The sequence below is a fragment of the Muntiacus reevesi genome, chromosome 22 (assembly GCF_963930625.1).
Source record: "Muntiacus reevesi chromosome 22, mMunRee1.1, whole genome shotgun sequence".
Lineage (NCBI taxonomy): Eukaryota > Metazoa > Chordata > Mammalia > Artiodactyla > Cervidae > Muntiacus > Muntiacus reevesi.
In genome coordinates this window covers 48,659,208-48,684,071 of record NC_089270.1, presented here as the reverse complement: position 1 = coordinate 48,684,071, position 24,864 = coordinate 48,659,208, and the positions used below count along the sequence as shown (strand labels likewise).

The following is a 24,864-nucleotide window of genomic DNA, read 5'->3' as shown; positions in this document are numbered from 1 at the left end:
GATTTTCATGAAAAAGAAGGAAAAGACGATTAAGTATTTAATGTCTATATTTGTTAATGTTACCATCAATTCAAACATGAGGTTTCTGGATCAAGACAGATTGTTATTACTGATAGTAATACTTGTGTCAGTTCACTACACAACAATTTCTACCTTCTTCTGGGGTGACGCTATATGGACAAGCTGGTGTGTTTGGGTGTCACATAACAGGAGAGAAGCCATGAAATTAAGAATCAGGGATTCAATACACATGCTGTCCAGTTAACATCCTTCCTTCCTGAGAAGAGAAATGATTCTCCCTTATGCAAACAAATTCTCCCAGGGTAGAGAAAGGGAAGTTCCCTTGTGGGAAGTAAGTAGTGGTCTCTAGACGAACTGTAAGTCAAGTGTCTCCAGGTTTATATATCCTGGTATACACCCAAGGTTCCAGGTTTCCTTCCCTTTTGGAATGTAAATATATAGTTTGGGGAGGTAAAGTTCTCTTTATGGAAAGCACAATCACAGAAAACTTACCAAACTGATTACATGAATCACAGTCTTGTCTAAATCAATGAAACTATTAGCCATGCAGTGTAGGGCACCCAAGATGGACGGGTCATGGTGAAGAATTCTGACAAAACGTGGTCCACTGAAGGAACGGAAAGCCACTGAAGATTGTTGCATTGAGAACCCCATGAGCAATATGAAAAGCCAAAACTATGACACTGAAAGATGAACTCCCCATTTTGCTCGGCGCTCAATATGCTACTGGAGAAGAGCGGAGTAATAGCCCCAGAAGGAATAAAGAGGATGAGCCAAAGTGGAAACAGCCAGGTGTGGATGTGTCTGGTGGTGAAAGTAAATTCTGATGCTGTAAAGAACAATATTGCAATAGAAACCTGGAATGTTAGGTCCACACATTCAGGTAAATTGGAAGTGGTCAAACAGGAGATGGCAAGAGTGAACATTGAAATTTTAGGATTCAGTAAACGAAAATGGGCCGGAATGGGTGAAATTAACTCAGATGACCATTGTATCTAGTACTGTGGGCAAGACTCCCTTAGTAGAAATGGAGTAGCCCTCACAGTCAACAAAAGAGTCCAAAATGCAGGACTTGGAGGTGATCTAAAAAATGACAGAATGACCTTTGTTTGTTTCCAATGCAAACCATTCAATATCACAGTAATCCAAGTCTGTGCCCCAACCACTCATGCCAAAGAAGCTGAAGTTGAACAGTTCTATGAAGACCTACAAGACTTTCTAGAACTAACACCAAAAAAAAAAAAAAAAAAAAAATATCCTTTTCATCACAGGGAACTGAAATACAAAAGTAGGAAGTCAAGAGATACCTGGAGTAACAGGCAAGTTTGGCTTAGAGTACAAAATGAACCAGGCTAACAAAGTTTTGTCAAGAGAATGTACTGGTCATAACAAACACCCTCTTCCAACCACACAAGAGATGAATCTATATGTGGAGGTCACCAGATGGTCAATACCGAAATCCAATTGATTATATTCTTTCCATCCAAAGATGGAGAAGCTCTATACAGTCAGCAAAAATAAGACCAGGAGCTGACTATGGCTCAGACCATGAACTCCTTATTGCCAAATTCAGACTGAAATTGAAGAAAGTAGGAAAACCACTAGAGCATTCAGGTATGACCTAAATCAAATCCCTTATAATTATACAGTAAAAGTGACAAATAAATTTAAGGGATTAGATCTGAGAGAGAGAGTGCCTGAAGAACTATGAACAGAAGTTCGTAAGACTATATAGGAGGTGGAACTATATCCAAGAAAAGAAATGCAAAAAGACAAAATGGTTGTCTGGGGTGGCCTTACAAATAGCTGAGAAAAGAAGAGAAGTGAAAGGCAAAGGAGAAAATGAAAGATATCCCCAGGTGAATGCAGATTTCCTCAGAACAGCGAGGAGAGATAAGAAAGCCTTCCTCAGTGTTCAGTGCAAAGAAATAGAGGAAAACAATTGAATGGGAAAGACTATGGATCTCTTCATGAAAATTAAAGATACCAAGGGAATATTTCATGCAAAGAGGAGAACAATAAAGGACAGAAACGGTATGGATCTAACAGAAGCAGAAGATATTAAGAGTAGATGGCAAGAATATACAGAAGAACTACACAAAAGAGATCTTAATGACCCAGATAATCACAATGGTGTGATCACTCACCTAGAGCCAGACATCCTGGAGTGTGAAGTCAAGTGGGCCTGAGGAAGAATCACTACAAACCAGGCTACTGGAGGTGATGGAATTCCAGCTGATCTATTTCAAATCCTAAAAGATGAGGCTGTTCAAGTGCTCAACTCAATATGCCAGCAAATTTGGAAAACTCAGCAGTGGCCACAGGACTGGAAAAGGTCAATTTTCATTCCATCCCAAAGAAAGCAATCCCCAAGATGTTCAAACTACCACACAATTGCACTTAATTCACATGCCAGCAAAATGATGTTCAAAATTCTCCAAGCTAGGCTTCAACAATACATGAATCCAAAACTTCCAGATATTTTAGCTGTATTTAGAAAAGGCAGAGGAACCAGACATCAAAATGCCAACATCCACTGAATCATAGACAAAGCAAGAGAATTCCAGATAACCATCTACTTCTGCTTTATTGACTATGCACATGCTTTCAGTTGTGGATCACAACAACCTGGACCATGTTTTAAGAGACAGGAATACCAAACCACCTTACATGCCTCCTGAGAAATCTGTATGTAGGTCAAGAAGCAAGATACAACCAGACATGGAACAATGGACTGGTTGCAAATTTAGAAAGGAGTACATCAAGACTGTAGATTGTCACTCTGGTTATTTAACTTATATGCACAGTACATCATGTGAAATGTCAGGCGGCTGGATGAAGTACAAGCTGGAATCAAGATTGCCAGGAGAAATATCAATAACCTCAGATATGCTGATGACACTACCATTATGGCAGAAAGCAAAGAGGAGCTAAAGAGCCTCTTGACGAAGGTGAAAGAGGAAAGTGAAAAAAACTGGCTTAAAACTCAACATTCAAAATAAATGGATTTAAAAAAAAAAAACCTCAACATTCAAAAAAATGAAGATCATAGCATCCAGTCCTATCACTTCATGCAAGTAGATGGGTAAACAATGGAAACAGTGACAGACTTTCTTTTCTTGGGCCCCAAAATCACTGCAGATGGTACTGCAGCCATGAAATTAAAAGACGCTTGCTCCTTGGAAGAAAAGCCATGACCAACCTAGATGGTCTATTAAAAAGCAGAAGCACTACTTTGCGGACGAAAGTCTGTCTCGTCAAAGCTGTGATTTTTCCAGTAGTCATGTTTGGATGTGAGAGTTGGACAATAAAGAAGGCTGAGTGTCAAAGATGTGATGCTTTTGAACTTTGGTGTTCGAGAAGACTCTTGAGAGTCATTTGGACAGCAAAGATATCCAACCAATCAGTCCTAAAGGAAATCAGTCCTGAATATTCATTGGAAGGTCTGGTACTGAAGCTGAAGCTATAGTACTTTGGCCACCTGATGTGAAGAGCTGACTCACTGGAAAAGACCCTGATGCTGGGAAAGCTGAAGGCAGGAGGAGCAGGTGACAACAGAGGATGAGAGGGCTGGATGACATCATTGACTCAATGGACCTGAGTTTGAGCAAGTTCTGGGAGATGGTGAAGGACAGGGAAGGCTGACTTGTTACTGTCTGAGAGGTCACAAAGCATCGGACACAACTCATTGATGAACAACAAAAGCTTTCTAGATTTCTCACTAGAATGCCTGAAAGAAGTATGTATGGACAGGTTTATAAGACTATATAGGAGGTGGTGATCAAAACTACATATTGTCACACATCTTTAACTTCCATGGCTTGCTTATTAACTCTTGTTCCATTAATTCCTTGCTTAGAGGGCCCTAACCTTGCAGAAACATGAAAATATTTACTTGTTGGCAAAGAAAGAGAAAGAAAAAACTGAGGTAAAAAGATGGCAGAATACAATAAAAAGCGGGGGGGGGGGGGTTACAACAAGTAATCAAATTCTAGGAACTAACATAAATGTTAGTCTGAGCAAGACAACCTATAGTACTCATTCAAAACTGCGTGAATCAAGGTAGACCTGTGGGATTAAATATGAGAAGGCAGCTAAAATAATACAAAAGATGTAAGTAATGAGCTGAGGCACTGTGAAGAGAGCCCCGAGGAACATGAACTTGTATGAGAAGAAGACCATTGCAAGGATCCCAAGAGAGAATATCCATAGGACTAGAATAAAATCAAAGGAATCTGTAGTGTTACAAAAAGTAGAAAATTTTAAGATGAGCAGGACTGTCAAATATTCTTTTAAGCAATTTAACAGAGGCAAAATATTGCTACGAAGTATAATAGATAAGAAGATATTGGCTAGAGATGTTCGTAGGAACACAAAATGTGTTCAAGCTCTTTGCGGAATGATTGGATGGCACTGATGGGGTGATACAAATTTAATTTTGGAAAGTTATTAAGAGACAGGAAAGAGTAAATAAATAACTGGAAAAAGAAACTGTGTTATGCTGACATGTTTGAAACTTCATAAATGTTGTTAACTATATAATTCATAGAGTAAGGGTCCTGAGAAGGGCTGGAGATGGCATAGGCAGAAGCTATCAATGGACAGGCAGAAGAGTCCTTCTTTAATAATATAAAAAGAGGAAATGTCAGGCAGATATGTTCTTAGGTTCCAGGACAGAAATTTGAGAGACTTATCTTCAGATGCTTTGATTTTCTCCATGAATTAGAAGGTGGGTGATGAGGGACAAAATGGAATCATAATAAGAGTGGGTAACTACTTCAGCAGATGCTATAGAGAATTGAAGAGTGAAGAGTAAAGATACAAGGACACTTGGCTAGGCAGCGATAAATTTTGAAACCATTGTGTGATTGTTTTTTTAAGCATCACTCAGAAACCCAGCAATGGGAATAAAGAAGATAAAATGTTGAGTGTTCAGGATTGGTGTGTCTCAGTGTGTCTGTGACAGATGGACAATGGGTAAACAGACATAAGGATATCGGCAAGAAAAAAGGTTGACATTACAAATTTTCATGAGGCAATTTTGTTCCCCAGAGGACATCTGATAATCTTGGAGACATTATTGATTGTCATAAGAATAGGCTATGGGTGAAATAGCAGTTATTTTAAATTATAGCTCTGATATAAACTTTAGTACAAGGAACTAGTGGTCACTGTTGGCAGAATTGCCAGAAGCCCAACTTTAGGCTTGCCCTGACATTCAAAAGGAATTCCTTAGCTAAAATAGATCTAGGACCTTCCAAAATTGGTCTAGAAGTTCAGTAAGGAAGAAATAAACATGAACACACTTATCAATATGATTTTCCCACCCTCTGCGGGGCTCCCTTCTGGCTTCACTCTTTGTAGAAAGACTTGTACTTTTACAGAACTGTGGAGCTTTTGATGAATTTCTTCACCACCAAGGATCATGACTTTTTTTGTTGGTTTTTTTTTTTTTTTTCAGATTAAAAGCTCATCGATCATTTCTGTTGGATGAACCTCTCTGGTATACCATCTGAAGGGTATTAGGGAAAAAAATGTCATATTCCTCTAAAGACTGAAAAAGAAACATAATATTACTGATTCAACATGTTAGCTGTTTCGAAGGCAGAATTAAAGGAACATAATTTCAGCAGCTTCCTCTTTTCCTCTAATCCCAGAGTTCATTGTTATTTTATACACTGAGGCACTTTGGAACCTCTCAGATGCTTTTAATCCGGCACTTCCTAGTTGGCAATTACTACTTCATCCTCGGTCTTTATGTTCTCAAGAATTTGAGCTCATAAAACAACATTGTTCTTATAATTGTGGAAAAACCACAGGAAAAGAAAAATTCCCTGTCTTGATCAAGCCCCACTTGTGAACATTTCTATATTTATTATACTTATTATACTTTAACATGTTTTAAATTTAAGGTGGAATTGCACTCTCTTTTTGAAAAAGGGGGAGAAATCAAGAAATCATTCTCACTGAACTACACTGGGAACATACATTAAGGGGTGTAAAAAAATTAAAGCGACTCCCCATGTTGCAAAATGAAGTTTAAAAGGCGTCTGAACTAAAGCTAACATCGCATGCGGCCAATCCAATGCCCAGGCAGAATGGAGGGATGCTAACCATGCCTGCCTGCAGTGTCACAGGAGCCAATTCATGGGAGAAGAATGAAGGGACTTAATTAAAGGTGGATGATGTCACTTGAAACAACTTTTGGAGTGAGGTTAGGTCAGGGTTAAGTTCAATTCTATGAGGAGTCCCTCTATGCCATGTCAGTGGACAGTTCAAACAAAGTTGATAGAAGGGAGGTAAAAGCCAAGAAGTTAAAAGTCGCACAGTAAAATAAGTATCAATGTGTAAAAAAAATGATGACAGTTTAAAGCATTTTGAATGCTGAAAATGTTTAAGCAGGAGCATCAGAAACAGGCTTACAAAAGCTGTTAGACCCCAGTAAGGGTGGAGCTTTTATAAGATATATCCAATGAATCCTGGCTCTTTGAAAAGGGCTCCATTTCAAATGAGTCACTTACATACTTTCCCCTGCACATCAAGAGCACCATCTTAAAAGGACCAAGGAACACTAGAAAAATCTCGTGGATAGTACACATTTTAATAGCATGTTAAGATTATGTAGGCAGGGTACACGGTTGAGAAATGTGAATTTGATCTACATAAGTAAATGATGTTTGTAAAATAATTTTAAGGAAGAAAAATTTACTCTTGGTACTATGAATTTTGCCTAAAATGTTTGACAAACAAGATATATCAATGTAATAGTCAAGAAATATGTATTGATTTCCCCATTGATAGACATTAATATAATGTCTGGAAATGTTTTAGAAAATGTAAAGATGAAATGGACATGACCATATCTTTAACAAGTAAGAGAAACAGGTATTAAACAAATGGTAACAATTAATTTAGGTAGGCATAGATATAAGAAGTCTATAACAGGTATAATCAATGTCATGAGGAATGATAGGTATAATCAATGTCATGAGGAAAAATGATAGGTATGATCAACATCATGAGGAAAAATTATGGCCTCCTTCACCTAGGAATAGTAACAATTATATGATAGGTATAACCAAAGTTGTGAGGAAAAAAAAACAACAACCAGTATCCTTCACCTTATTTAGAATTATAAACATGGATTATAAGCCTACCCCAGTAAGACTGGTGCATCTAACCACATGAACCAGGTCTAATCACATGGTTCCTCTAACCACGTGGACCACACTCTTGTCTAACTTAATGAAACTATAGACCGTGCCAAGTAGGATCACCCAAGATGGACGAGTCATGGTGAAGAGGTCTGACAGAATGTGGTCCACTGGAGAAGAGAATGGCAAACCACTTCAGTATTCTTGTCTTGAGAACCCCATGAACAGAATGAAAAGGCAAAAAATATGGCGCTGAAAGACGAACTCCCCATTCGGTAGGTGTCCGATATGCTACTGGAGATCAGTGGAGAAATAACTCCAGACAGAATGAAGAGACAGAGCCAAAGCAAAAACAATAGCCAGTTGTGGATGTGACTGGTGATGAAAGAAAGGTCTGGTGCTGTAAGAGCAATATTGCATAGGAACCTGGAATGTTAGGTCCATGAATCAAGAAAAATTGGAAGTGGCCAAGCAGGAGATGGCAAGAGTGAACGTCGACATTTGAGGAATCAGCAAATTAAAATGGACTGGAATGGGGGAATGTCACTCAGATGATCATTATAACTGCTACTGTGAGCAAGGATCCCTTAGAAGAAATGTAGTAGCCATCATAGTCAACAAAAGAGTCTGAAATGCAGTACTTGGATGCAATCTCAAAAACAACAGAATGACCTCTGTTGGTTTCCAAGGCAAACCATTCAATATCACGGTAATCCAAGTCTATGCCCCAAACCGTAATGCTGAAGAAACTGAACTTGAAGAGTTTCTTCAGCAGAAGAACAGAAGAAACTTGAACGCTTCTATGAAGACCTACAAGACCTTCCAGGACTAACACCCAGAAGGATGTCCTTTTCATTATAGGGGACTGGAATGCAAAAGCAGCAAGTCAAGAAACACCTGGAATAACAGACAAACTTGGCCTTGGAGTACAGAATGAAGCAGGGCAAAGGCTAATAGAGTTCTGCCAAGAGAATGCACTGGTCATAGAAAACACCCTCTTCCAAAAACATAAGAGAAGACTTTACAAATGGACATCACCAGGTGGTCAACATTGAAATCAGACTGATTATATTCTTTGCAGCCAAAGATAGAGAAGCTCTATACAGTCAGCAAGAACAAGACCGGGAGCTGACTGTGGCTCAGATGATGAACTCCTTATTGCCAAATTCAGGCTGAAATTGAATAAAGTACAGAAAACGACTAGACCATTCAAGTATGACCTAAATCAAATCCCTAATGATTATACAGTGGAAGTGAGAAATAGATTTAACGGACTAGATCTGATAGACGAGGGCCTGTGTTTCTCCACTTCCCCCTCCAGCCTGTGACCCTGGTGCTTCTTTTCATCACAGCCCCCACTGAATGCTCAGGGCACAGCTGGTAAGTGAATAGATCAGAGGCTCCATTCCTCCACTGAGAAGCTCGGATGCTAGTAGGAGGAGGTATAGGCCAGGTCAGGGGCAGGGGAATGTGTAGGAGTGCAAGGGCCACTCTCCTCGTCCCCGCACTGGACACATGACCCCTTTGATGGGAACCTCTCATACTGCACACCCAGCAGGGAAAGCACAGCACAGACCCTACCTCTGAGAGACTTCAGGACACCAGCATTCCGTGGGCCCCAGGAGGGAATGTGAGAGGATCCACAGGAAGCAGGGGCTTTGAGAGGGACCTTGAAGAGGACCCTCAGCCTCCTCTTGTCCACTTCAGCCGGGGGGTGTCTCATTCGCTTCTCAGGACTCCTCACCACAGCCAGTGCAGATGTCCTGACCTTGATTCCATACGAGGTCCAACAAGGTGGTCTTTGCCTCAGTCCAAGGAGAAATGACGCATGTTTCTGTCACCGTTGCCACCCCAAGGTCCACCCCTCCCCTGACCCCACTGCCTATGCTCCCTTCCTCTGACGTATGTCAGTGTGTACTTGTGTGCACACGCAGAGAATCTGCTCCACATTGCCAAAATATCCTGGGGTCTCAGGACCTCTAGTTCCCACGGCAAACTACGTGGCAGGGAGACAGCGCTAGCCTAGGAGATCCTAACTCTCCCTTCATCTCAAGACTCTGCCCCTGCCGAGGCTGATTAGTAGTAACACACACACACACACACACACACACACACACACACTAAATAAAACTTCACAGGCTAAAACGTATTGACTGAAAATTTATAGAAGCAATAGATAAGTTTGGTACCTATTATCTGACTCAGGTGACCAAGTAGAAATTATTATTCTTAAATCTTACAAAGACAGAATCTATAGTCATGAAATGATGATTAGGATAAGAAAACTTGACATTTATTTTTTTAAACAACTGATATCAAGTCCAACACTCTAAGGAAATGTAAAGTCAGGATTTTCCAGCCAGGAGTCCTGGGGCTGACAAACGCCCCTCCCCGCCCCCACTGGGCCTGGAGCGAGTGCGCAGGCGCGAGAGGCTGCAGGTGCGAGTGCGCAGGCGCGAGCGGCCACAGGCGAGTGGGCGGAGGCACAGGGACGCCAGAGCTCCCGGACCGCTCCTGAGGGGAGGGAAGGTGGAGACTGGGTCGGTCCCCACTGCGAAAGGCCCCGGACCGGGGAGCAGGACAGACACGAGTAAGTGCAGCTCCATCCGCAGCCCCTCACCGCGCGCCCCCGCCTGCCCAACGGCCAGCGGCCCCCGACTCCTCCAGCCTCGGGGAGCGCGAGCCTCGCTGGGTCCTCGGGTCCGGGGTCGCCGCCACCGGCCGCAGGGTGAGGACCCCGGGCCGGGGCCCAAGACGGTCGTGGAACTGTGGGCGCCCCGCGCGCTCGCAGCCCTCCCTGCTCGGCGCCCCTCGACCGCGGGGGGCGGCCTCTGGGTCTGTGGGCGCCGCCTGGACCCGGTCGCCGCGGGCTCGCGGGTTCGGGAAGGGGAGGTGCCTCCGAGGAGCCCGAAGTCGGGGCCGCGGGGTGCGCGTCGGGCGCGTTGGGTCCGCGGGTGTGAAGAGGTCTCTGCTCCCGGATGCGCGCCGGTGATGGGGGCGCCCAGCTCGGGATCCTGTTCGCTGGCCGCCAACAGCGGGTGTTCAGATGGGACTCTGTGCTCTTTGCTAAAGCCTTCTGGAGGATAGGCTACAAAAGGTTATTAACGTTCACTTTCAGCGTTTTCAGGCTTTATTGACGTCACTGACTCTAAGAGCGCGTCTTGGAGGGCAGTTTGTGACATACTAACATCTAAGCAAAGTTTGAAATAAAACTATTCCCGCCTTTGTATGTTTTGGGGTATGGTGAAGAGTTTTTCTTGATTCCGTTAGGCTTTTCAAGCCTAACGACTTTTGGCGACTTTTGGCGGAGCTGCACTGCTCTTAAATGGTGACAGTATTGTCGCTAAGTCATGTCCCAACTCTTGGGACACCGTGGACTGACTGTAGCCCTTCAGGCTCCTCTGTCCGTGGAATTCTCCAGGCAGGAATACTTGAGTGCGTTGCCATTTGCTTCTCCAGGAGATCTTCCCAACCCAGGAATCGAAGCCGAGTCTCTGGCATTGTAGGCAGATTCTTTAGCAACTGAGCTACTAGGGAAGCTCCTAAGTTAAATGAGCATTTAAAAAATACTTCTTTGAGCAGTTACCATAGACGCTCAAATATTTGAGAATTTTAGTTATAGTAATGGGCGTGGTTTCTTTGGTTTTTTGTTTGGTTTGGGGTCTTTGGTTATTTTTTGTTGTTGGTTGGCTGGTTTTGGGATTTTTGGATTTCTTTGGGTCGGGGTAGAGTTTGCATCAGGAGGAGATGGTATCCAAATCAGGAGAAATGTTTATTTCATGGTGTTCTGGTATGCAGTGTTGCAGTTTAAAGTATCTAATCCTGGTTAAATCTCAGATTGGCTCCAGCAAATGGATATTTTTATTGAGAATAGTTTGGGTTTTGTTCTGTGGGTTTTTTATGTGCTTTTCTTTTTTAGTACAATCTGCTTATTTAGCATGCTTCAAATCATAATAGATTGTAGTTAACACTGGTGGTTGATGCAAGGAACAATGCTTTGTAACACAGAGATGGGTTGTCTTTTTCTACAGAAATTTGTTCTTGAGTCAGTAAATTTCCACGTAAAACTCTCAGGAGTGACTTTTGCTATAGCACTTTGGTCTCTGTAATGAGGAATAAAGCATATCATTTCACTGTTGAAGATAATGGCATATACTATAAAGATAGGCATCGGGTACATAAAAGGAATTCGAGCCTTGAGTTTGGTGAATTAGTGTCCTCAATGAAACGGCTTGTCTCTTCGAAGAGAAGGAGAGCGATAACCACATGGTGATGACCAGGGTTCTTTCCCTACCTTGAACACCAAGAGGAACGGGAGGAGACAGAGTGATTTTCAGAAGAACTGACGTTCATTTATCAACCACGTACCCTCGTTCCTTGCTGTTTCTTAATTCCCAGAGAAATTAAAAAACGTGGTTCCTAACCAGGATATTTGAATGGGAAAGGTCCTTTCAGTTCCCAGGCAGGTAACTGAATCCGTTGTATAAGCGTTCATCTGCCTGTACCTTGGAAGTAACACTGAGAAAATCGTCTTCTCTAATGGATGAAGTGGGCAGAATAGGAGGGTGGTGGAGCTTTTTGGGGCAAGTTTTCCAAAAGTTGGAGCAAAAGTAAATCAGTCTCTTCAAAGGAACAGACTCATTAGATACCAGCATTTGGGCCTTAAGGTCTTTTGCAACATCATGTAGCTTGTTAGTAAAAATACTCCAGACCAGAGAAAAATCCACGTGGTCAAATGCTTATTGGATGAAAAGTAATGAATGAAAAAGAACATGCTGAAGATTTTTAATATCTGGTATTTGACCCAGATCAGTTGACTGAGTACAAATAAAGGTCAGTCAAGAAATCTTCCAGAGAGAGAATTTAGTCATTCAGCTGTGATGTGGACAAGAAACCTGCTATTTATTTGTTAAAAATTAATCCCAACTAAAATACTTTGTTAATTAGCAATAAATATGGATAAACTGCAAGTAGTTTACTATGCTGTGTTTTCAAAGCAGGATCAAGGAATTAAAAGTTACTGAAGTTTTCTCTGGAAAGTACTTTCTCAACATTATTTTTCAAATATTGTAATTCTGATTGCAGTGTGTATGAATCTCAGAGTAAAATCTGTTGAGGAATTGATATTCTCTGAGGTCAAATGACTGATTCAGAAGAGCAGGGTTAAATTGGAGGGTAAAAGTGTCAATAACACAAATTGATATCTGTCATTTTAAATGTACTAGATTGAGGGCCATTTAAGTGGATCGTATAATTAGCATAATTGTGCGTATAATGGTTTATGCTAAATTACCACACAACTCCCCAAATTTCAGCAGCACAGCACTATGGTTCCCACATCACAGCCCTGGGTGGGTATTCACTTTGGGGAGACTGCACTCCTTCAGATGGTCATTCAGGAACCCAGACTCCTCCCATCCTATACCGTCTCCCTTCCCTTAGACCTCATCCCCATCTGCATCCATCAGCAGAAGGGGTCAAGAATATGGAGAAATGCATATGGAAGTTTCTGATGAGCCAGCTCTGGAAGGATCCAGGTCAGTTTCTCTGCTGCTGTTTTGGCCACAGTCCATTTCTGTGGCCACAAGAGAGACTGGGGATTCTTCCAACTGTTCTCCCCAGGAAGGGAGAACAATTAAAGTTGTCAGCAACTTTATGAATGTCAGTCATTCATTTCGATTTAATTCGTTTTCAAATCTTTATTGGCTGTTTGCCATACACCAAGCGCTGTGCAGAGTGTGACCTGAGAATTGGTTGAGCAGCATCTTGATCTTGGAGGAGTTGTGAATCCTCAGGAGAGAAGACAGAGTATGAAGTGCCTGCCATCCTAGGAGAAAGGGATTAAGAGAACCTGCTTTGAAAGTTCAGGGAATGATTCTAGATTTGAAAGCTGCCTGGAAATGATTGATTTGGATTCCACTTTCAGAGATGAACAAGATATGATTGTGAAAGAAGCTGGCATCAGGAGCCGTAGAAACAGGTCCTGCGATACAGGGTATCATAAAGAATATCATGTCGTCATTGTTCAGTTGCTAAGTTGTGTCGGTCTCTTTGCGACTCCATGGAACTAAGAACAGATATATCATTTTACAGCTAAAGCAGCTGAAGCCTAGAGTAGGAAGGTGACCATCCAGGTCAGGTAAAGGGGTTGAAGATCAGGTTTCAAGCTGAGAAAGAGTCCACGGGGACTCAGTCTGAGCAGTTCCAACACTGAAAGGAGACCACTAATGTTCTGGGAAGGCTGGCATCTGGCCTCAGTGTGGGATTTGAGACAGAGAGTGGGCCCAGGGGGAACTGAGCCTCCGCAGTGGGCAGAGGAGGCCACCCCATCTCCGAAAAGTGCCACTGACCTCAGAGTGGGTGGAATGAGCAGTGAATTCTAGTCCACCTGAGAAAGCAGTCCAATCTGAATAACTCTGAGTTTAGGTTTATCTTACAAACTTCTTAAGAAAGAACTTGGACAAGGCCAAGTCAAGTGCAGCCTCTTGAATTCCACACCCAGTATTCATTGGTGGAAGTGCTTAAACCCTCCAAGTGATTCCAGTATTTTAATTTTACTCTGTATTTAATTCCAACAGTCCTATGATTACTTAATGAGCAAATAACTGGAATCAAAAAGAGTGTGAATGTATTTTTAATGTGAGGACAGGTGAAGTGAAGCAGTCTGGAAGAGGGAACCAATAAAAAGGGATCTTGGTAAATAAATAAAGACATCGTTTAGAAATGGAGAGGTATTTGGAAGGAAATTAGTGCCTGACACCATACTCTGCTCTTTGCATGTTTAGGAGCTAGTTTCTGATGTTATTTTCACCACAGATCTCCCTGTGGTGAATTGTATTTGACCTCCACACTGTTAATCTCCTGGACACATTGTGAAATTTTGAGAAGAAGCAGGTATTAGAATTTGTCTTGAGAGCAGCTATAAACATTTCCTGGAACCCCTCTAGGGTAGAAGAAAAAGGAAAGGAAAATGGAAACAAGGGATAAAGACAGCTAATAATGTTGGAGATACCACTGGGATTTGTGGTCTCTTTTTGAAATGGCTTCCCTGGTGGTTGAGACAGGAAAGAATCCACCTGCAATGCAGAAGTCCTGGGTTCGATCCCTGGGTTGGAAAGATCCCCTGGAGAAGGGAACGACTACCCATTCCAATATTCTGGCCTGGAGAATTCCATGGACAGAGGAGCCTGGTGGGCTACAGTCCATGGGGTCACAAAGAGTCGGACACAACGGAGCACTTTCAATTCACTTTTTGAAACTAAATAGAAGAAGTCAGAACGTGACTGTTTCTTGATCATGGTTTGTTTTCATTTTTGTCTTTTTTTTCTTACTCCTTCATCAGTTATTCCAGTTGATAGAACATTATGTCATCTTCAGTTTCAGTGTGAGTGCTTGTCTTGCTTCCATTTGTATTATTCATGCAAACGTTGATTGAACTGATGACCCCAAGTCATCAAGGAAACATTAAATACACTGATGAATACATTTCTTAATTTTAGAAAAAATTAATGAGTGAAGGTTAAAATACTCTTCTTAAATTTGTCATTTAAAAAATTCTCATATGCATACCTCATTGCCCAATACTGCCAGAAAAATGAAGAATTCCTATGTGTTAATGAGCCTGTATATTTTTTTACAGGTATGACTATTACCGAGTGTAAGAGCCCAGTTTGCTGGCCATGTCCTGTCTCCAGGAAAGTTGTAGCTGCTGTTGTTTCAGGTAGTCCCTTGGGTACCAGAGGTGAGTTTATGAAGCTATACGACCTTTTACACTTATTTAAAAAAATTGAAGTGTCGTTGATTTACAGTGTTGTATGTCAGCTGTACAGGTAAGTAATTCAGTTGTGTGTGTGTGTGTGTGTGTGTGTATTCTTTTCCATTACCGTTTATTACAAGGTATTGAGTAAGTTCTCTGTGCGATACAGTGGGTTCTTATTGTTTATTTTATATATAATATGCCTTGCGTGATTCACGCTGGTCAGACAACATGATTATGTTCACTTCTGATATAATCTTTTTAGGTACAGCCTTAAAGTCTTTGATAAGATATTTTAAAATAATTTTAGCATGTGTGTGTTCTAATTCCAGTGGTAGTTATTAGAGATATGATTTTGCATGAAGTATTTCTCTTTTTGTTCTTGACCAATTAAAAAAATTGTTTTTATTTTCTGATTGGTTTGCTAGATATTTGTGACTACATTAAAAATGTTAACTTTTGTCTCATCTTAAAATACGATCTGAATTAGCAATGAATATTGTGCTATACATAAGGGCTGTGACATAAATCTAGTTTCTAACTTCATAAACACATAATCTAGAAGGGAACACAGACACATATGTAACAACTGCATTTGTTTACTGAGTGAAATAGTGAGATGGATAAAGTTCTAGTAAGCCTTGAACAGCCAAATCAGCTTCAGAAATAGATGTGCAGTTATTTTAAAATGTTTTAAACATTTTCCAGCTACATGCAGAAAATAGTGTGAAAAAGGTATGGTTTTTACTATAAACAATTTAGCATTTTGACATTCTGAGCATCCTCATCATGAAATTAAGTCCAGAAGGAGTTTTTCCCATGTCTCTTGAAATGGTCCTTGTTCGTCCACAACATTTCCCATAATAACAGAGGTGCTTCCAAGGGCAGGAAACGTCAACATTATTAAAGTTTCACAAAGCAAAGTCAATTTTAAGAATATGATGTCCCCAAACTGACAGAGGTCTTGAAAAATAATTTCAAGGGAGGCATAAATTATTTTCTGCTTGTCAAAGGGCAAAAATATTTAGGTTGAGCTAATGAATGGTTGAGTTTTAGAGTGGAGAATATCCTTAAAATATTACATAGATTTATACTGTCAGTAGATGCTACCTACATGAGGTTATTTGTATTTAAACAAATTTTAAAATTAAAACTGCAGTTTCTCAGTTGGATTTGCCATATTTTAAAGATGTTTATTAGCTACATGTGGCTAGTGAATACTGCACTGGATAGTACAGATACAAAACATTTTCATTATCATAAAAAATTCTATTGAGCAATACTAAATATATACCCAGATATTCATAGAGGAGGCAACCAAGTCTCAAGGAAGTAATAAAACTTCCAGAGGTCACACAGCTGTGTTTTTAAAGAAACGCATAATGATGCAAAGCAAGTAATAACAGAGGCATTAAAGAAACCCAGGAGGTTTCTGGAACAGATAAAGTAGAGTTTAACAGTGCAGGCTTAGTTGTTAGCAGGGTTGAAGCTCATGATCATTAGGACGACCTACCTGATTGAATGTGGACAGATAAAATTTTATGCAGTGAATTAAAAGCAGAAAAATATTTCAATTTCAATCAAAAGCTGCCAGCTCCATATTTTTAGCCTGTGCTGTGCTTCCAGATTATGTTTATCACTTTAGTATACAGGGCACCACTCAAACCAAACCCGAAGTTTGGTTTGCCTGGCCCCAAGAAATGAAACAATCTTGAGGGGTTATGGCTATATTTGAAAAGGTTGATTTTTCAATGCATCATGCAGACTGGCCCTGTTTTAAAAGGGACTCCTGCCACCACATAGTCGAAATGTGAACTCTTTTCTCACTTGGCAAAAGTCAAAGATAGGCCCTGCATTTTTATTATTTCATTAAAATCCAAATATTATTTTTCCATTTTCTACCTTGTTTTCATCACAGTGTGATCAACTGTGGTCAAGAAAGGAAAGGTTAGATTTATCAATCGAAGTGTGATAAAGGCCCTCTAAATAATTGAACCCTCAGGAGAAACAATCCTCGTGTATTCTTTTTCTGTTGCTTCAATATCTTCATAAAAAGTCATTTCAGTATGTTTGGTCCTGTAGCAGAGATTCTGTGAAGTGCTTATCTTCCTCGGAGGTCCAGAAAGCCTGTGAGTGTGTGGATAAAGGTGGGTCTTAGAGAGAGAGAGGGAGGATGGAGAGAGACTTGATGCTGAGAGAGGACAGTGTTCTAAAACCTCCTTGGGTTGAATGTAGGGGAGCAGAAATACCCATGAGTAATCTAGAGTAAAAGTTAAATAATCAAGGAGATGAATACTCTGAAGGAATATGGTAACTTCCCTCCTAGAAATAAAAGTTACCCTTATTAATTCTCTTCCTTTTGCCCCAGAAAAGCATTAGTTAGGTCTAGAGAGGGGTATTATTGCCAGAAATGGAAAAGGCAGTTTGAAGAGACTAGCCTGGAGCAGAGAGAGCAAGAAAGCTGAGCCAGTAGATGGAAAGCAGACTTCATGGAAGTCTCCAGCTCAAGTTCTGGGAACACCAAGTTCAAGTCCAAAAGGGCCCACATGGGAACTGAGGAAGACTGGCAGAGAGGGCAAAGTTACACTGAAGGTACAGTATTTATTATGGGATTGAACTCCTGAAAGGCCTTCCAGTAGCTTCCGATCTGTTCAAGAATCCTTCATGTCCTGCTGCTTCCCAGTGAGTGGCTCACAGCTTCAAGACCTCTTCTCCAGGCTAAAGAACTATTTGTAATATACCCTGCCTGTATTTTTTACTTTGGCAACCCAGACAAGGAAAGTTGAACAATTTTCAGATTCTAGAGCTTTTGCCCCAGCCCTGGAAATGCTGCAGACAGCCAATCTCAGCTAAAGGGAGCCACTTAGCCCAGGGTCACATCACCCCTTCGTACAATGCCCTTCATCCAATGACAGGTGTAAGAATATAAAAGTTAAGACATCCTCCTGAATTGGGACATCCCCCTGAAGGGGTCATCTCATTTTAAGAACTCTCCCCCAAAGGGTCACCTGAGGTTTCCTGAGGCTGCAACACAACTTTACTTCTACCTTTGCCCAATCTGATGTCCTTTTCTTCCATACGTTGTTGATGCCAAGAGTTGTCCCTAATTAATCTCTTAGACACTAATCACTGTCTCAGGGTTAGCTCTGAACATGGTGGCATTTGTTTATGATTTGGAGTGCATACCTAGACTTTAAAGTGCAGCAGTGCCCAATTGCACAAATATGTCTTTCTATTTCTCTCTCTCATCTCTGTTTTCATTTTCTCGCTGCTAGATTAGTCAGGGGACTCCCAAGTTCTTCATTGTGTCATCCTGGTACCAAGATTCTCCTGGAAATTATAAAGTTATTCACCTTCTACATCAAGTACTTCTTATTTTTTCCCTAGAAACATAAATCATCCTTAAAAGGAATTAGAGTGTCAAATCTTAAATATATTTTAGTTTCTCCACCACTTTATACATTAAATGCTTTTTCCTGGAGACTGCTTCTGACATTGGCGTTCACTGTGCTCTCAAACTGCCTAATTTGGAAGCTACTCCTGTTTCCAAATGCTGCCTTCTGCTGGTCTCCTGAAGTTCTGAAGTCTGCCCTGCCTCCACTATTAGGTATAGTTCAGTAGTTGTCTACCTCAAGGTAATAGGGTATCTTTTGGAAGCTTTATTCTTTTTCCATTTACACAACACACACACACACGTATATGATTACATATATTATATAATTCTAATACTTAAGCGTCTATGTGACCACAGCTTTATCTGCAGCCCACAGGTTTTGCTACAGTATATTTTCATTCAGTTCAGTTCAGATGCTCAGTCATATCTGACTCTTTGCGACCCCATGAACTGCAGCATGCAAGGCCTCCCTGTCCATCACCAAGTCCCAGAGTCCACCCCAACCCATATCTGTTGTGTTGGTGATGCCATCCAACTGTCTCATCCTCCATCGTCCCCTTCTCCTCCTGCCCTCAATCTTTCCCAGCATCAGGGTCTTTTCAAATGAGTCAATTCTTCACATCAGGTGGCCAAAGTATTGGAGTTTCAGCTTCAACATCAGTCCTTCCAATGAACACCCAGGACTGGTGTCGTTTAGGATGGACTGGTTGGAGCTCCTTGCAGTCCAAGGGACTCTCAAGAGTCCTCTCCAACACCACAGTTCAAAAGCATCAATTCTTTGGTGCTCAACTTTATAGTCCAACTCTCACTTCCATACATGACCACTGGAAAAACCATAACCTTGACTAGACGGACCTTTGTGGCCAAAGTAATGTCTCTACTTTTTAATACGCTGCCTGGGTTGGCCATAACTTTCCTTCCAAGGAGTAAGTGTCTTTTAATTTCATGGCTGCAGTCACCACCTGCAGTGATTTTGGAGCCCAGAAAAATAAAGTCAGCCACTGTTTCCACTGTTTCCCCATCTATTTGCCATGAAGTGATGGGACCAGATGCCATGATCTTCGTTTTCTGAATGTTGAGCTTTAAGCCAACTTTTTCACTCTCCTCTTTCACTTTTATCCAGAGGCTCTTTAGTTCTTCTTCACTTTCTGCCATAAGGGTGGTGTCATCTGCATATCTGAGGTTATTGATATTTCTCCAGGCCGTCTTGATTCCAGCTTGTGCTTTCTCCAGCCCAGCGTTTCTCATGATGTACACCGCATGTAAGTTAAATGAGCAGGGTGACAATAGACAACCTTGACGTACTCCTTTTCCTAATTTCCTAATTCTGGAACCAGTCTGTTGTTCCATGTTCAATTCTAACTGTTGCTTCCTGACCTGCATACAGGTTTCTCAAGAGGCAGGTCAGGTAGTCTGGTATTCCTATCTCCTTCAGAATTTTCCACAGTTTATTGTGATCCACACAGTCAAAGGCTTTGGCATAGTCAATAAAGCAGAAATAGATGCTTTTCTGGACCTCTCTTGCTTTTTCGATGATCCAGCGGATGTTGGCAATTTGATCTCTGGCTCCTCTGCCTTTTCTCAAACCAGCTTGAGCATCTGGAAGTTCACGGATCAGGTATTGCTGAAGCCTGGTTTGGAGAACTTTGAGCAATACTTTACTAGTGTGTGAGATGAGTGCAATTGTGCGGTAGTTTGAGCATTCTTTGGGATTGGAATGAAAACTGACCTTTTCCAGTCCTGTGGCCACTGCTGAGTTTTCCAAATTTGCTGACATATTGAGTGCAGCACTTTTACAGCATCATCTTTCAGGATTTGAAATAGCTCAACTTGAATTCCATCACCTCCACTAGCCTTGTTCGTAGTGATGCTTACTAAGGCCCACCTGATTTCATATTCCAGGATGTCTGGCTCTAGGTCAGTGTTTCATTATCATTCAATTAATAAAATTCTAATTCCTATTATGACTTTATCTTTGACATCCATATTTATCAGAAGTATGTTTTGGTTTTTTTTTTTTAATTTAATTTGTTTATTCAGCTGCACCTGGTCTTAGTTGTGGCTTTCAGGATCTTCAGTCTTCATTGTAGCATGCAAGGTCGTTTAGTTGTGGCATGAAAACTCTTTGTTTGTGGGAACCAGTTCCCTGACTCGAGATGGGATTCAGGGTCCCTGCATTGGGAGTATGGAGTCTTAGTCACTGGACCACCATGGAAATCCAGAAGTGTGTTTTTAATGTCCAAATATTTGATAAAATATTGGTTATACATTTTTAAATTTCTTGATTATTCTGAGTCTTGTTTTATACCCAGCATTCAGTCAACTTAAAAATGTGCCATGTACACCTCAAAATTTGTATGTAAATGTGCATTTCATTCTTGTTAATGCAGTGTTTTATGCAAATGTAGGCCAAAGATTTTTTCAATTTATTTATTTTAATTGGATATAGTTACATTAAGGATATTGTGATGGTTTTTGCCATAGGTCAACATGAAATGGCCACAGGTATACATGTGTCCCCCCCAATTCTGAACCTCCTCTCCCATTTCCCACCCCACTGTATTCCTCTGGGTTTTCTCAGAGCACCGACTTTAGGTGCCCTGGTTCATGCATCAAATTTGCACAGGTCATCTATTTTACATATGGTAATGTACATGTTTCAATGCTCTTCTCTCAAATCATCCCACTCTCATCTTTTCCCCCTGAGTCCAAAAGTCTGTTCTTTACATCTGTGTCATCTTTGCTGCCATGCATGTAGGATTGTTGGTACCATCTTTCTAAGTTCTCTCTATATGCGTTAATATAGAGTATTTGTCTTTCTATTTCTGGCTTACTTCACTCTGTATAATAGGCTCCAGGTTCATCCACCTCATTAGAACTGACTCAGATGCATTCCTTTTTATAGCTGAGTAATATTTCATTGTGTGCATATAGCACAACTTTCCTATCCATTCATCTGCTGGTGGACATCTAGGTTGCTTCCTTGTCTAGCTTTGTAAATAGTGCTGCAGTGAATGTTGGGGTACATATGTCTCTTTCAATTCTGGTTTCCTTGGGGTGTATAGGCCAAAGACTTTAACAATGGTATTCAGATCTTCTGTAGTTTACTGATTTGTTGTTGTTCTGAATTATTGATCTAGGTAATTTAGATTTTATTTCTAGTTAGTTTTCAGAATTTCCCTTCATATATTGCCTCGAAGTTTAGTTTTATGACATGTTCCTTGTAAAGTAATGGTTGGTGTTATTATCCTGTCTTATCTCCAGTGATACTTTTTGCTTTCAAATCTCCCATTATTTTTTTTTTCAGTTTTGCTTATTGTTTTTATGACATAAGTTTTGCATCCTTTAACTTGCAGTCTGACTATGGTGTCTTGTAAGGGGCATAGAATTAAGATTTTTGTTTGTTTCAAAAAATCTCTGCCCTTTAATGTGACTATTTACAGTTAACGTATCTTATTATAGACCTTTTACTCCTTGTTTTCTGCTTGTCCTTCCTTTTTATGTTCCTCTGGCTCTTCCTTTTAAATTCATCAAACTCCATTTTCCCTTTATTAGCTCACAATGCTTATATAGGTAGCAGTTACACATGCACCGTGACTTATTAGCTCTTTTACTGCTTCTCAAGCAGTGCTGAGACCTTAAATTTATTTTATTACTTTTTCCTCTTCCTCTTGTTTTAATGCATTCTAATTTTTATATATTTCATTATTACTCTTATGTGCAGTTAGATTTTATTCAGATTTATTCACTTACGCTTCCTTTCTGTTCTATTTAATTCCTTTGTCAAGTCCTTATTTTCCTCTATGATAATTTTCCTTCTGCCTGCGGGTCTCCCTTTCAGTTGGTTCTGATGAGAACATATTCTCTAAATTTTGTTTGTTTGCAGATTTCCTTATTTCGTCTTCCAAACAACATTTTCTCTGCCTCTAGAATTCTCAGTGAGCAGTTATTTTCTTTAGCACTTTCCATTATTTTCTAGTATTAATCATTTTTGCTGAGAAGTAAGCAGTAATCTTAATCTCATGCATTGTTGAAAGGTCAACTGTTGTTTTTCCTCTGGTTACTTCTAAGGTGTTCTGTTTTTCTTTGCTATTTGTAAATTGTACTCTGGTGGTGTTAGATATGGTTTCTTTATATTTACTCTTGTTGCGTTTTTTAGTGCTTGTTGAATTTATGGCTTGATATATTCTTTTTAGTTTTTGAGAACTCTCAGCTATTATTTCTAAATATTGTTCTCGCCCGAATCTCTCTCTTCTTTTCCCTTTGGACTCCAATGTAAACATATGATGAAAATGTTTACTGTGGCCCATATGTTTCAAATGCTCTTTTCTGTACTTTTTTATCCTTTTTGTTTTCCACGTTTAGTCTTCCTATTTTTACTGCTACTCTGTCTTCCAGTTCATTTATCTTTCTTCACCTGTGTTCGGCCCACTACTGAGTTTAATTTTGAATTCTGTCAGTTCAACTTTAATCAGTTTCTAGTTGTCTAGTTAAATTCTCTACCTTGTCATCTATTTTCCTGAACTTGGTAATATTTATCAAAATATATTTGAACTTTAATATCTAGGTCATCCATGATTCTGATTCTGTTTTTTATTCTAATTCTCCTTTTCTTGGGAGTCTTGGTGGTTCTTTGATGAACACCAGACTTGGGATATGACAAGTTGTAGAGAATCATAATGACATTCCAGTTGACCTTTGAACAACCTGGATTTAGATTGCACAGATCCACTTATATATGGATTTTTTCCCAACAACTGCAGCACTGCATGATCCGTGGTTGGTTGAATCCTCAGATGCAGAACCATAGATAGGAAGGGCCGCCTATCAAGTGACATGTGAATTTTTGACTGCATAGGGAGTCGGTGTCTCTAAGTCTTGTATTGTTGAACGGTCAACTGTCCTTTTTTCAAGAGAGAATTTCCTATTCCCAGGTAAGGAGCAGAAGGAAAGATCAGCTTATTGATCTTCAGTCATTGCACAAGCTTCATACTCATTTTCCTTCTTTATAGATGTTTCCATCAAGGTAGCTGTTTCATCAGCCTTCCTAACACACATTCACGTGGACACAGATACATATAGAAACCTCCAGTGTCCTAATTCATATCATTAGCCTTCCACCGGGCCACTATTCTTTGGTGGGTTCTGAACCTCAGTTTTATCTCCTCAGCATTACAAGACTCCTGAGTCTTTGCTTTGACTTCAGTTAGCTTTTGTTTGACTTCTTAACATCTTGCCTTGTCTACCTACGTGGAAAATGTGATAACGTCAAGGGACCACTGTTGCTGAATTGAGCTCGAGTCTCTGAATCTTTCCCATCTCTGGGATTTTGATCCTTAAAATTCTAGCTGCCTTGTTATTTCTAAAAGTCCAACCCTGCTCTCTCCTCAGTCCTCCAATATTGTCCTAAGATCTACTGGCTTTTCTGCCTCTTAGGAGCCATATTTGGTTTCTCATGCTTTTGATTTTCATCAATAGTTTCTAAATGACTGGATTAGATAAAGCATGTGCAGAATACTGTTCTTACTTCTATGAGTTTCTTTTCTATTTTATTTTTCTATGTCATGGCTACCTCATTAGCTTTATAATGCTCACAGTCAAATGTTGCTTATGATTTATCTGACCTTTCTAGTATGGTTTCCTAAGGTAAACTGATATAGTTGGAAGCAGAAGTCCTTACCTACTATTGAAAAATTCTGTTTTAGCTTTCTATGAATTCTTTGATTTATTTTATTTTGTCCCATCTTCCATCACTTTTTCCTACCAGAAATTCCGATTCTCACAGTTAATTTTAAAATTAAAAATTATAATTAAGCTAATATGTTAATAGTCAAGGGATTAATTTTGCTTTGAAGAAGAACACAGATTGATGAATGGAATATGGAGAATTTCTTAAGACCTTTGTCATTTCTAAGCATGGGAATCAGCCATCTGCACCATGATAAATTAGTCAGATATGTAAGGAAGCACTCATTATAAAATCAGCATTACTCAGTAACAATGTCAAAAGTTGCTTCACTTTCCTACTCATGTTACCAATTCCCAAATGTTCAATAGGAGCTTAGAATCATGAGATAGGCCATTTTCCATGTCCTATCTTAGTAACTATAATTGTTGGGAAAACAAAACTATAAATAAGGATTTGCTATGAATATATTCAAACCTTTTGTTCCTAAACATCTTCTAGAAGAAGACTGAAAAGTTTGACATAGAAACACCTCTTGATAAGTAAGAAACAGTAAAATTTCTCATAATAGTTCTTTTCTGATCCCATTATGTGATTCTCAGGTTCACACAAAATTAGTTTTATATGAACTTCACAAATCTTATTTTTACTATTAAATCAGTGGCCCCACTCTTTTGAAACATGGGGCAAAATAGTTGAAATTGGAACAATTTTCCAAAACCCAGGGCATATGACATATGTACCTATAGAACGCAATATTTCTGTCTGGTTCTGCGGTAGAATTTTTCATACCTGCCAGTCTAAGTTGACTATTGTTTTTACAGTGCGTTAGTAGAAATCAAATGGTAAATTC

General features: G+C 40.1%; 1 protein-coding gene across 1 annotated transcript in view; it reads left to right on the top strand.

The window, feature by feature from the left end:
* The first annotated feature begins 8,996 nt into the window (after positions 1-8,996).
* Positions 8,997-24,864, top strand: part of LOC136152771 (uncharacterized) — a 54,678-nt gene continuing 38,810 nt past the window's right edge. Inside the window, exons 1-3 of the mRNA XM_065914142.1 lie at positions 8,997-9,081; positions 9,535-9,765; positions 14,815-14,916. Coding sequence (XP_065770214.1) covers positions 8,997-9,081; positions 9,535-9,765; positions 14,815-14,916 — 418 coding nt within the window. The remainder of the gene's footprint in view (positions 9,082-9,534; positions 9,766-14,814; positions 14,917-24,864) is intronic.